General features: G+C 24.7%; 1 protein-coding gene across 1 annotated transcript; it reads left to right on the top strand.

The window, feature by feature from the left end:
• Positions 1–2989: 2989 nt before the first annotated feature.
• Positions 2990–13096, top strand: LOC113559826 (transcriptional adapter 2B). Its single transcript, XM_026965591.1, has 10 exons — positions 2990–3228; positions 6691–6789; positions 7506–7565; positions 9965–10109; positions 10203–10399; positions 10483–10552; positions 10654–10798; positions 10852–11057; positions 11129–11196; positions 12735–13096. The coding sequence occupies exons 2-10, from the start codon at positions 6700–6702 to the stop codon at positions 12858–12860; spliced, it is 1107 nt and encodes a 368-aa protein (XP_026821392.1). The 5' UTR covers positions 2990–3228; positions 6691–6699; the 3' UTR covers positions 12861–13096.
• The last annotated feature ends 1031 nt before the right edge of the window (positions 13097–14127 follow it).

Raw genomic sequence — 14127 nt, 5'->3', positions numbered from 1 at the left:
GATCTAGACAAACATTGTACAAAGTACCGTGTCCAAGAGTGTCCAAGAGTGAGTCTTTTACACAAAAAGAGCCCTACACATACGCATCATTGACATCACATAATCATACCTATGTATGTGTGTGGAATTGATAAGTATCGCTTCACATTACAATAGAAAGTTTAACTATGATACATAATATATTGACACATGCACCCGTGTCCTTACAATGTATGCATACTAATATTAATTGTATATTTCAACATAAATTTATCAGTTAAATCATCAAAGTACACAATATCAACTTATTTTTAATGTTAAATATTAAAATATAACAGCTTTTCTAAAATTAAATATAATTGGATATTATTAACTTTTTTTTTTTAATAATGGTTTTAAAAGGTTCCAAAATTACACTTCTATAGAACTGAAATAGTTTTTTTCTAATAATAATACTATTATAAAAAATGTTGATAAACTAAAAATAATAAATAAATAAGTATGTTTAAATGTATATCAATATTTTGAGTTAACACTATTTATAAAAATATAATACATTACAATTTACTATAGTACCTATATTATGTAGGCTTATTTTAGTTAATAAAGAACAACAATTTTGAAAATATATAATTTGATATAATTTATAATAATTACAAGAACACACATTTCATTAAATTACAAAATCTTTAAACAAATTATAATTTTGAATTAGCTTTGAGTAGTTCAAAACTAGACCATTACAGTGTTAAACCACCAAAATATTAAATAGCAAAACCTTGATAATCAACATTTTTATGTAAATGTATGAACCATTGTAGTTCAATAAATAACAAATGCTGTTCAAGAACTGATCACTAAAAAAATGTTTGTTTCTCTGTGTTGAAAGTACCAAAAGATTATATAATTAATTTATAAACTCTAACAGTTCAATTAACATTCATAATTTTAATATTTTTAATAGCAATCATCAAACCCAGATTAAGGCGTAAGCATTGTAGGCTGCAATCTACACAACCACTGTTTTAGGGGCACCTTATACTGTCCTAATATTATTTTTAATAAAATATCTACAATCTAAAATAGTTAATTAAAGCTAGTATTTGATAATATTACACTTACTTGTAGCTGAGTGTATTCATTTTTCAAAATTAATTTCCACGAATAAAAACAAAATTTATTCTCTCTATATATAAGTATATCAAAATCAAAAAACTAGAATGTATGCTTTTATATTTAGAAATAGTTATGCGTATGTACATCAGTTTCAAACTGCTCAAGCAAGAAGGTTTTTCCATTTTCAAAAGAGTAAAATCATTTTTTAGGACAATCTCGAAGCATAAAAGGCGGTATGCATTAGTAGTATTTATTATTTATAGCATTGAAGCAGAATTGGTTGAAAAATTAAATTTTAATAATACTATTAACACATTTGTTTATCAAATAGCAAGAAAAAGAAAAATATAAATAATGGTTTTGTTTATATTAATTATTTTATATATTTAAAATGACTAAAATATGTTTTTTAGTTTTTACATATATACACGGACATATTGATATGGTCAATAAACCTAAAATATTATATTATTATTTATTCAGGTATCAAGTAGATTAATGATGAGTTATCAATTGAAACATTTAAAAAATGTAGGCTTACAATATATTTTTACTTAATTAAGGGCACTAAACTTTTTATAGTCTATGGACACTGTAAATCTTATTTCAGGTCTCAAAATCACCAATAATACATTTATCGTAATATTTATAAATATTCTTGATTGGTTCAATTGTTCAACTATAGACGTCCATAAACGGGGCTCAAATTTTTCACCACTCATTTTGTATATTATTATATTTATATACTATATACATGTATACAAACCATAATATAATGCTAGTGGTTTTACTGGTTTAGTAATAAAGTTCCCATTGTGTTTTGTCATATGGGTACCTAGTGGCTAATTGTATTTTTAAAAAGTAAAATAATGAATTATTTGTTTTACCTTTAAAGAGTAATAGGTTATAGAAAATTAATAGTAGGTAATATAAGGTAATTAAGGTACAAGTACCAAACTATAAAAAATTATGTATTTCATTCCCAAGTGTGTATCTAGGTACTCCATGATAAACTTAATTGTAAGTGACAATTATAAGTTATAACACTAATAAACTGTATGTAGGTAGGTACCTAATATTTTTATTATACATGTAATTTCAGAAAATTTTACATAAAATATTCTAGTTGGACTATATTTAACAAATAAAAATAAAATAACATTAGAATACATAGCGCCAAATACCAATTAACAATGTTTAATTCATTAATTGTACTGTAAGTATATTATATTATATTATCAGTATAGTTTACTATGGCCAATAACTAGAGGTATAGGTACTATAAATTTAACAATAAACAAAACAAATAGTTGTTAATTAAAAACAAAGGTACCTATTTAGGTAGATGCATAAAAACGACGAGTAATTACCTACGTATTAATTTCAACAGTACTTATTTGTATTTATAACTAATTAGTGATGCATACAAATAAAATAGAATGACTTATTTTAAAAATAAAATAATACTGCAATAAAAATACAAAGATAAGCATTAGGATTCAAGTAAACAGATACTGCTAATTGTGTTAAAAATGAGTTTAAAAAAACTTTTTTCATTACTTTCACTGTATTAGGATAACTTGAATTTTTCCCTACTTCTCTAGTATCTTAAATTTAACGTGAAACTAACTTTGCCCGTAAAAATATTTTTACATAGCCATACCGATTAATTAGTGCGGTACCGCGTACGCCACGGCGTTCGCGTTATCATCACAACAATAATAATATCATCGGTAACGAGCCGCGGTTGTACAAGTGTGCGTTGGGAGTTGTGCACCAGCAACCATCGGCCCATCAAACGGACCGAGGGGGGGGGGACAGAAGCCGCGGCCCTTTAGCGCGCTCGTTGTGTTTTGTTTTGTTTGACGCGCTAATGATGCCGCCGCCGCCACCGTTATCAGCGTCGTACCTCTCAAACGGTTTTTGACGTTTTTCCGCTGATAATCGTCGCAGTGGCATTCCGCAAATACTACGCGCCACAGATCGCGGCTCTCTGAAATGTCGTAAGCGGCATTATTGTTGCTCTTCCTGGACTCCCGGTGTTCCAGTCGCAATCGGTTCGCCGCCCGCACGGTCGTCTTGGGCCGCAGTTCGTCCTGTGTCGCAGTCGTCTGGAGAGGATCATACCGTTCGGTGAGAACACGTCTACGAGTACTTAACAATATGCACTTGAGCACTTATTCCGTACGCCTTTGCGTCCGGTTTAAACATTTCACTGAAGTCCACTGTCGCAGACAGTATATTTTGCAGACACCTTTTTTTATTTTTATTTAACTGCGTGCAACGTACTGGTTTCGCGCTGTACGTCTGACTCACGATTTTCAAAACGAAAAACCCGTCGTGTTTATCTGCAAATGAAACGTTTTAATTGTTGTCCTGCTGAATTTTCGTGGATTGTAACGTGCTTAATCATTACATACCTCGAGCCTTTAAGTGTTGTGGGAGAGGGAAGTGTTGAAATGCAAAGGTATGAAACACTCTCGCACAGTTAGGCATAACACTTACATATTAAATCAAAAACATTACAAAACAAACGTTTTAACGTTTACAAATTTGCTTAGTTTACTAACATATAAAATGTAGATAAGTTAGTAATTATTAGTTAATACTGCACAAAAACACTTTATTTTACATAAATTGATCCATGTTCAGTGCTATCTCTGTATTAAAAATGTCATATGTGTTTCTTTATTATAGTTTTAAATGTAACTTGTATAAACAAATCATTAATAAGCATAGGTGCCTGTTATGAATCTATCAACAGTCGGCTGTACAGTGACTGATATGTCTACTAAATAAATAACCTAATATATTGATGTTTTTATTAAAAATATAATTTACCGTTTTCAAATATTTGAATTAGAATTTATAGTCATATTTTTATGTTAGTATTTGTTAAATATAAAAGTAATTTTTAAAATTGTTTAAAATAATTGTAACAATATTTTGTTTATATATTTACCCAAACAATATGAATGGCATAGAAAATGAAGCTCCTTTTATGTTACAACTATGCTATCATAAATCTTTTTTGTTCCACCTAACAATCGGTCTATAGTATAGAGTGTAGACTTCACACATATTAATACAATATTAAATATCTTTCCTTTCACTGATAAAAGAATCTAAATTTTTTTCAAAACACTGTTTTTGTTTTAATTTATGGATTATGATATTTATTATCTCTATGGGTTACCTTTATTAGTGCATACCTGTTTACCTTTTTGTATAGTAAATTAAGTGACTATTACAGCATTTATTATCATGGTAATAATAATATGAATTAACAACTTAGAATGTATCAATACAGGGGAATCATTTCAATTTTTTTTTTGGTATGCATAAATATTGAACTAGGCACTATTTATTTTTTTTCTACATATTTGACATTATTATGATGTGGCCTGAGCAGGCCATGTGGATGTGCCTTGCGAGCCAAAATTTACAATTTTAATTTTAGGTACGCAAATGTATACCCTGCATACCGCAAATGACGCTCCTGTATCAATACCGGCATTAAATCGAATGATTGGAAAAAATATTATTAGAAAAAATCTGTATCATCATGTTTCACATTTATGTTAGACAAATTCAATTTGTTCACAAAGAATGACTGAATTTGTATTAACATGTTATACAGTTTTTGCTTGAATATTGCACCATGAATTACTGTTTTAACTTCCCTATCAATAATAAAGGTTTAAAAATATACAAAATACAAATGTATCAACTTCTAAGCCCTTATATCTATTATCATTCAATAATATTGATCATCAGCAGGGCTCGTAAGTTCATTTTTTGCTATACAGATAGCTACTAGGATGCTAACTGAGATACAAATCCATTACATAACAATAGTAATAATTATATAAAGTTTAATAGTGCATGTTTTTACATATTTTGGGTGTAAAGGCATATTTATCATATAGTAGATTTCATTAACGCATATTATCACTTAAAAAAATTTTTTATTTATTTATAAATATTTTAGTTCTTTTTTGTTTCTTATTTTATTTATTTTCCTATTTACAAAATGATAGTATTAGTTTTGATTTATTTTTTTTAATTTTGACTATTTTAAAGTGTATAAAAATTAAAGGGAATAAAATACTTTTAAAATGAATTGATGTTTTATCTTATTATTTCAAAATTTCCCTAATTTTTTTACATTGTGCATACAGTAAAGTATCGATAGTCTAGACCCACGATAATCCAGTTGGTAATTCGGATTGCATATAAATCCATTTGTTTGTAAATATAATGAACTTATGTAGTTTATTTGGAATTCCTGGAACTTAATTAATCTATAAAATAATGTTATTGACAAAAAAAAATTGGTCATTTTTATTACTTACCGATTAATTTACCTATTTTTGTAATTTAAAGTGCAATAAATATAAAAGTGGTGGAAATAAAAATAAAATCTTAGTCATTGAGTAGGTTATCTTGAAAAACCTCCAGTAATCCAGATGAATCGGTAATCTGGACAATGCTTGGTCTGAATTTGTCTGGATTATCGAGGCTCTACTGTATTTTAAAAATATAAGCAGATATAAATGCATATTTCCGAACTTTTTAGTACATATTTTAACGTATATTTGCATGCTAATTTATGCATTTTTTAGTGCATGAACTTACGAGCCCTGATCATCAGGTACTCTACGGCAGAATGTGACCAAGCTTAGTTAGATACGGTTACCAAAATTACTTTTTGCTATTGAATGGATTGTAATTAGTTTAGTTTAATTTAAAGTTGGTAGGTTTTAGACATCACTAACCAGTAACATTTAAGTTGGATTACATATAACATGTACCAAAATATATACTGAGTATATTATATGATGTTGTTTTCTTACATGTAAATTTCATACTATTTTATAATATATTATATACCTTACCAGCTGGCAGCTACTAAATACCTGATATAAATCAGCCAACTCACATTTTTAAGAAACACTAAACTAAACATTTGGGTGAATGTTTGATACTTTGATAGTATAATAAAGTAATAATTTTTATTTAAAATCATAAAAAAATAAATAATAAAAATGATTTGTCAGAAACTTATACTGTAAGGCATAATTTATAAATATTGATTCATTATTTTAATCAAAATTCTCTAGGGCTCACTGATATTATTATGAAATTTATCAATGTATTGTAAATTTACTTATAAGTCAATACTTGCTACAAATAACTTGCATAAAAATACTAAATTTCTACCAAACAGTCAACGCTTGTTATATTTTAGACAGCACTGAGTAATAATATATTATAATTTATGTAAATGATAATAAAAATATAACATTGGAGTACCTATTAATAAAAATATAACAATAGAAATAAGATAAATATTTATGTGTATTCTATACTTTATTCAAGTTAATAACTGTACTTGTGCATAAAAGCATGGCATTACCATATGGCAAGCATACTAACTCGGCGAGAGACAAACAGGTGATGCCTGACAAAAACTGGTTGATACCAATTTTGGTTCTCAACGTACATAGAGTATAGATAGAGTTAAGATTAATATTATTTTTTTAAATTGTTGCCGATGTTTTTATTGAAGTAATTTTATATTATTAATTACAGATTATAGCTATGGATAACACTTGTACATATTGCCAGGATGTCATAGACAGTTTAACTGTAGTATGTTTGGAATGTTCATACTTTCAATTATGTTTGGCCGTAAGTATTTCACAATTTCTCAGTTAATATATTTAAAAAGACACTATATGTGTATGTGTTATCTCTTTGTTTTATTAATATACTATAAACATAGCAATTTTGCATTCAGCAGAATCAATTTAGTATTATTTGCTTTAATATTAGAATATATTGACCTGTTATCAAACTCAAAATTAAAGAATATTATCTAGGACACGTAAAGTTTTATAGATATTTAATTTTAAAATTAAGTACAAACTTTAAATGTTTAAACTAAGACTTAGAAGATTATGCACCAAAACTTGCTGTAATATGCGCTTAAAAACACTTATATGTGCTTTACAAAAAGCCATCATTTTTTTTTTTAATTTATAAGTATAAGTAAAAAAATCTATTAATATTATAATTTTTTTATATATTCAGTAAAAATATGTAAATTCATGAATTTCTGGGCCCTACTTATAACTATATACAATTTTAAAATGCATATAACTTATTTTAAAATGTTAATATTAATAAAATTTAAGAAGATCCCAGATAAAATGTATACCTTTAAATTTAATAATAATTTACTTATACCATTTTACATAAAGTTTGTTTTGTTGATTACAGATTTGCTATATTGTACATTTGTAAGACGGAGATAGCATATTTGGGTTTAGCATCCTCTTGATTAAAATATTTACGTGCTTATTATAAACATATATAATTGTATGATAATAAGTTTTATATTTTAGTGTTATAGTCATGGAGCAGAAATTGGAGATCATAAAAATAACCATGGATACAAGTTAAAAGTAATCTTTAAATTAAAATATCTGTTATTTAATTCTTAAAACTAGTTAGTAAATTAATGAATCTATAATTAATTGTTTAAATATACTGAAAAATAGTTACCATTGAGCGCCCTAAATGAAAATGTATAGAGTTAAACAAAATAAAATAATCAACAAAATTATATTGATAATATATTATTATGATTAAACATACTGAATTTATTTAAATTTGAAAAATGAGATTTACTAATAATAATAATAAATTAACAATATCAACTTCCTCTTTATAATAAGACATAGATCAGTGGTTTTTAAACTGGGTGTCGCGAGCATTCACTAGGTGTGCAGACATCTTCTGAAAATTTTTTTTCATAAATTACTGTATTGATTTCTGATACACAAATTATTAAAATTAATATAATGCGTTCAATCATCACACATTGTAGTCAAATTATATACATGTATTAATAAAATGAGTTTGTAGGGAGAAAGTAATTAAGATAAATTATCTTAGAAAACTATTGAATAATACATTTATTTGTAGTGTTATTTGTTTCATAGTTCTATTTAATTTATATTCTATTTAACAACTTATGAGTATTTTTTTTTTTATATGTATATTTATGATGTTAATTTACTTGTAATAATTATTATAAGTATCGATAAATTTGTAACTCGTTCTGTTGACATCAATACATCAGTAAGTCAACCACCAAAATAAAGTAATATTCTTCTGTGTCACAAAGATTACTTAAAAATGGAATTTTCTTGTACTAGTAATATAGATGATCCACATTTATAGTGCTCATATGTGGTGAAAAATTGTTAAATGAAGCAAAGGTGTTCAGTAAACTTAAATACCATTTGTCTACTAAGCATTCATTACATTTGATCTACAAAAATGTAGGTAACATATTTTCAATGTTTATTAACACTACTACAAACTCAGCAAAGTTAAAATATGATAACAACTGTGAAGATCTCTGATAAATCTCAAGAAGCAAGTTAGGTAGTGGCAGAACTTGTGGCTAAAACAATGAAACCAAATACAATAGGTAAACAATTAATTTTACCACCTGCTTGCCATGAGATTATAAAAATATCCTCTCGAATAGAAGCTGAACAAGAAATATTGAAACATTTTTTGTCTGATAATACAATTAGTGGGTGCATAAACCATATATCACTATAAGATATTGATGAACAAATATTGAATAAGTTATGTGATTCTCTCATGTTTGTACTACAAGTTGACAAATCTACAGATATAAGAAGAAAAGCACAGGTTTTGATTTTTCTACCAACAACACTATTTTTGAAAATAAATTTAATAAGTAATAAAATGTTATTATAATAAATAAAAATTTGTAATACCCATCTAGCACACATTTTCAATTAAATAATGTAATTATAATTAAAAAAATTTTGTTCATCTAATTTGGTACTAAAAAAAAAGTCGCAGTGTGGTGTCGTGTTAATTTTTTTAAGAGCACAATATATCATGTTTAATAAAAGTTTGAAAATCACTGATATAAATGATAGCAACTGACTAGAGTTTATTGCAAATTAAATATGTGAATTTAGACAATCAATATCATCATCACTATTATAATTATAATTAAATGTTAAGTTAATTAACGGTAATATCTATATAATTAACAGCATTCCATTTAAAAATATAATCATACAATTGTAAATTATAGAGAATGTACAATTTTAATATTTAGGTGTGAAGGGTGGAATGTATCTAGGCATAATACAACAAATTTTTTTTCTATATTTATGTATAAAAAATTTGGTAAAAATGATATGATATAATAAAGATTACTTTTTTATATTAGATTTATGATTGTATTAAAAAAAAAATGAAGTAGAATAATCTATTATTAAAATGAGATTCAAAGTTACAGAAATTGGCTAAGGTAAATAATAGATTAACCAAATAATAATAATTAGTATTAGGGTATTTGTTATTATTTATTCTAACTTATTTCTTAATTAATTTTAAATTTATATAGTAGTATCGTGGAATCCGAAGGGAATTGAGGAAAAAAGTAATTTGGATTATTCTTAACTGTTAAAAAATTGTCTTGCAATTTAAACTTTAAAATCGTTTTTATTTATTTATGTGTAAACTATTTGAGTACAATAAATATAATGATTGTATACATTTTTTTTTTTTAATTAATAAAATTATATACATACTCGTTTATATAATAATAGAATGGTAACGGTATACACTCGAAGTCGTTTGGATTACAGCATCATAGCGACACTACTGTATTTTTCATTTAAAAATGTTTGAAGTATGTTTTATTAAAAATAAAAAATATTAAGTTACAATGCTGTATATTTTTAAATATAATTAACCATTTAATAAATTCTCTGTATTAATTCAAAGATAATAATTTTTTTTTAAGGGTCAAAAATCTCCTGGACAGTATTTAGTTACTATAGATGGATGGACTGGTGATGAACTCATGCATATTCTAGACTTTGCTGAACAATATTCTTTTGGATGCTGGGATGAGTTACCAAGAAATATAATAAATCGAACTCAATCAGGTAAGAAATAATATTTTTTGAGTGTTTTTACTAAATTATTATTTATATTTAAACTAAGAATGTTAAGAAGAATACACTTTTTAATTTTAATAGAAATCAAATTACAATTTGCTAAATATTTCTTGGATGGTACAATTGGAAGACTAACATGGGGTACAATCAAGAAACCACAATTAGAAGATCGTACAGTCCATTTCAAACTAAATGAAAGTGTTACTCATTTATCTGGATTGTCTAAAGCTCAGTATGCTGAAATTGGATACAATCCAATAAGAGATGAATTTGAATTGGTATGTATGCACTATGTGCGTTACATATTATTTTTTAGTTTATTGTATAATTTTTTGTATTTGAATGCATTGTACTTATTTAGGAAAATGATTTTGATAATAATGCGGAGGCAGTTTTAAGTATTACATCAGAATGGAATGATTTTGGAGATGGTAAATACTAATTATATTGTCACTATAGACTATTTACTATTTTAATCAGAAATCAAATTTTGGTTTAACCAATATTTATAACAATAAATATTATATTACAGATTATAATCTTGCGTGTATCGATATGTATTGTGCACGTTTACATGAACGCGAGTACGCTAAAGAAGTTGTTCACAATTATCAATTGATGGATAAATATTTTTTTTCCAAAGATAAACCCAAACGTAGATTAACACCAGAAGAACGGTATGCTGTTTTTATTATTAATAAACCTATTATTTATATATTTTTATTTATAGAAGTATAATAAGCATTGAAAATCAAATAAAAAAATTCAGCCGATATTTAACTGAAGTTGAACTGTGGTCATTAAATATACGGCTACAACAAGAATATTTGTTAAAAAAACGGCGTGAAGAACTAATCTATTACAGAAAAAATGGAATTACAAAATTATATGACATTGTAAAATTTAATCTTTTACATTATAGCATGGTTGTAGATGGTACTTATATATTTAAATATTTTCTTAATTAAAACGTTTGTGTTTTAATTGTTTTTACTTTTAACTTATAGAACAATCTGAACAATCATCTTCTGATGTATTAACACCAGCACCTATCAAACGTGGTGAAAAGAAAAGGGTAAATATTAATCTTATTTTGCATTTTATTTTAAAAATAATATAATTTATACTGAGTTAATAATTAATAATTTGGATTTAAAGACAATATAATTAATAAAATAAGCATTTAATTTACTAAAAAATTAAATAGTTTGTATGTTGTATATTTTAACTAGTTTGTATTAAAAAAAATTCACTACCATGTACTTAGATAAACTGTCTTCAGTAATGCAGTCTGACAAACAATTTTGAATCTAATATCTACGCATTATAAACATAAATTAATCTATAAATAGGTAGTATGGGTACTTTTATAAACGTTAAATTAACTGGCCATACCAAACACTCGATAAATATCACCGATAATAAATCTCATTAAAAATAATTGACAAACAATAATCACCATCTTCAGAAAATCTTATTGATTTATATCGTTAAGACACATGTCCTGTATAAAACTATCAAATCAATTGAAAGTTAAACACAAAAAAGGCATTTATATTATCAAAAATGCATTTATAATTCAAAAAGGTAAAAAAAATACAACCATTATCTTAGATATTAAATAATATACTTTTATGTAAAAATTATTTTTCTATTATTATTATTATTAAAAAAATAAAACTTGCCTTCAAATCCAAACCCTAATAATTAAAAATAGAAATTTTAATAAAGCATTTGTTTATACATTTTTTGTCATACAATAATTGTTTGACTAAAACTTAAATTTTATTGGTTTAAAGTTATATTTTTAGTTCAGATTTTAAAACACTAAAAATATTCAAATATGCACTGTAATATTAAAAAAAATTGAAAAATATTCACTTAAAAATAAAAGTATAAATTTTTTTGTATAAATAAATAAATTATAAATATAGATTTTATATTGTTAAACAAAAATAAATATAAAAAATGATATATACATACATCGTATATTTGAAACGTAAAATTTTGCAAAGTAAAAATTGATTCATAACAATTTTACTTTGGTTAACCAGTTTTTCTTATTACTAAAAGTAGATTGATCAATAAAAACAAAATTAAAATGTAATAATTTTTAATTTAGCAAACTGATCAAATAATCATGGATTATATAACGTATAACTATTATATTTTTTTATCAGTATTAATGTTTTTGGGTGTTTCTCATAACAATAATTGAAGACTGTATTTTTCCGGTCATTCATTGTATATAAATATTGATCACAGTTTTACCACAATAACATATATAATCTGTAAAGTAAAAATATGACCTCAAACTCTAAATTATGCAAATATACTTTTACTTTACATTCCTTATGTTATGAAAAAAAACTTGTACATTATCTATTTTTATAGTTCTAAAATAATATGCAATTGTTATAAAATTTGAGCTCCAATTCTAACATGCATTTAATTTATGTGATAAGAAATTATCTTAGATAATTATATTAAGAATGTATTGACAAAAACTATATAACTACATACCTAATTGATTTTATGTAATATAAACCTTACTTTTTTTTTTTTTTTTTGATAATGAATTAAGCAGTATATGTATATTTTTTTCTTTTTTAGAAAAAACGAAAACGTCCTAAATTATTCCATAAAAAAAATCATGTTTATCATCGTACACCTCAATATATTGCTGCTCTAAATAGAGTATTGACTCAAAATAATGACACTGAAGATAATTCTGATTAATGTTAAGGTTCTAAGTTACCTACTAGTAATAATAATAGTATGTGAGTAAAAAATGAAAGAAACATGTCTTTAAAATTGTGTTCAGTAATTATTAATTAATATGACTGATAAAAGTTATACTTCAAGTATGATCAAATTTTGATTATATATTGAAAATTGTATATAAATAATGTTTAATTTTTGTAATGTTTAATTTTTTGCCTAATAAAAGAATATATTTATTGAATATTAGTAAATGACGGTATTATTTAAGCTGTAATTTGATTATATTTTTAAATTTTGTTTCTATTGATAAATTATTTGTGTTATATAAAATGATTTTTTTTTTTTAATGTACATGTATTAAATAATGAAATTGTAATAACCCTAAATAAGTTGATATTGTACGTAAGTACAAAGTTTACTTAAGTATAAGGCATTTCATTAAATACAAACATTTGTATTAATTTTATTGATTTATTTTTTCTATTAAGTATTAAAAATAAATTTGGTCTAAAGTACTAAAATTGATTATAATTTTATTTGAATCATACTAAATGTATAAGATTAAGTTATTACTCAAAGTCCGACTATATTTAAAGCTTTGTCTGTGATGTATTAAATTAATTAATGGGAAAAAAAATTAATTTTATTAGCCATGTACTACTTATACTCATCAGTATGAATTATAGTACTGTTGTATATAAGCACAAAATATATTTATAATTTATGAATTACTAAAAAAAAAAAAAACGCCCAAATAATAGAAGACTAATTACATAAAGTTTGTATTTAGTCAAATAATTTATTTTAATTTTAAATACCAAATATTTTTTCATTTGTTATGACATGACTTCTATACTTTATTTATATATTTATATATATCTTTACTTGCAATAATTATTTTGTTCTTCTTTTGTAATCAATAAATATTATGTATAATTCTAGTCAGGGGTTATATTTTCTAGTTAAATAAAATAACGATTCTAAAACAGTAAGTCATTAGCAATTAATTTTATTGTATCATAACATAAAGTTAGAGCCAGTTGTTCCTTACTTACTATCCTTAGTTCTATGTAGAGAGTCTTATATTATATTTTCTATAGAGTACAAGGTTACACAGCTGTTAATCAATATTTTTTTAAAAATAAATAAATAAATTCTTCAAATGTCTATGTAGCTATATTGTATCTAATAATTATACTTATAAAAAATATACCTACTTTTTATTAGTTATTAAATCAATTCTTGGGTTTGACTAGTTTATAAATGTATGTAATCTAAGCTT

This window comes from Rhopalosiphum maidis, chromosome 3, assembly GCF_003676215.2.
Source record: "Rhopalosiphum maidis isolate BTI-1 chromosome 3, ASM367621v3, whole genome shotgun sequence".
NCBI classification, from domain to species: Eukaryota; Metazoa; Arthropoda; class Insecta; order Hemiptera; family Aphididae; genus Rhopalosiphum; species Rhopalosiphum maidis.
This window is presented reverse-complemented; position numbering and strand designations above follow the sequence as displayed.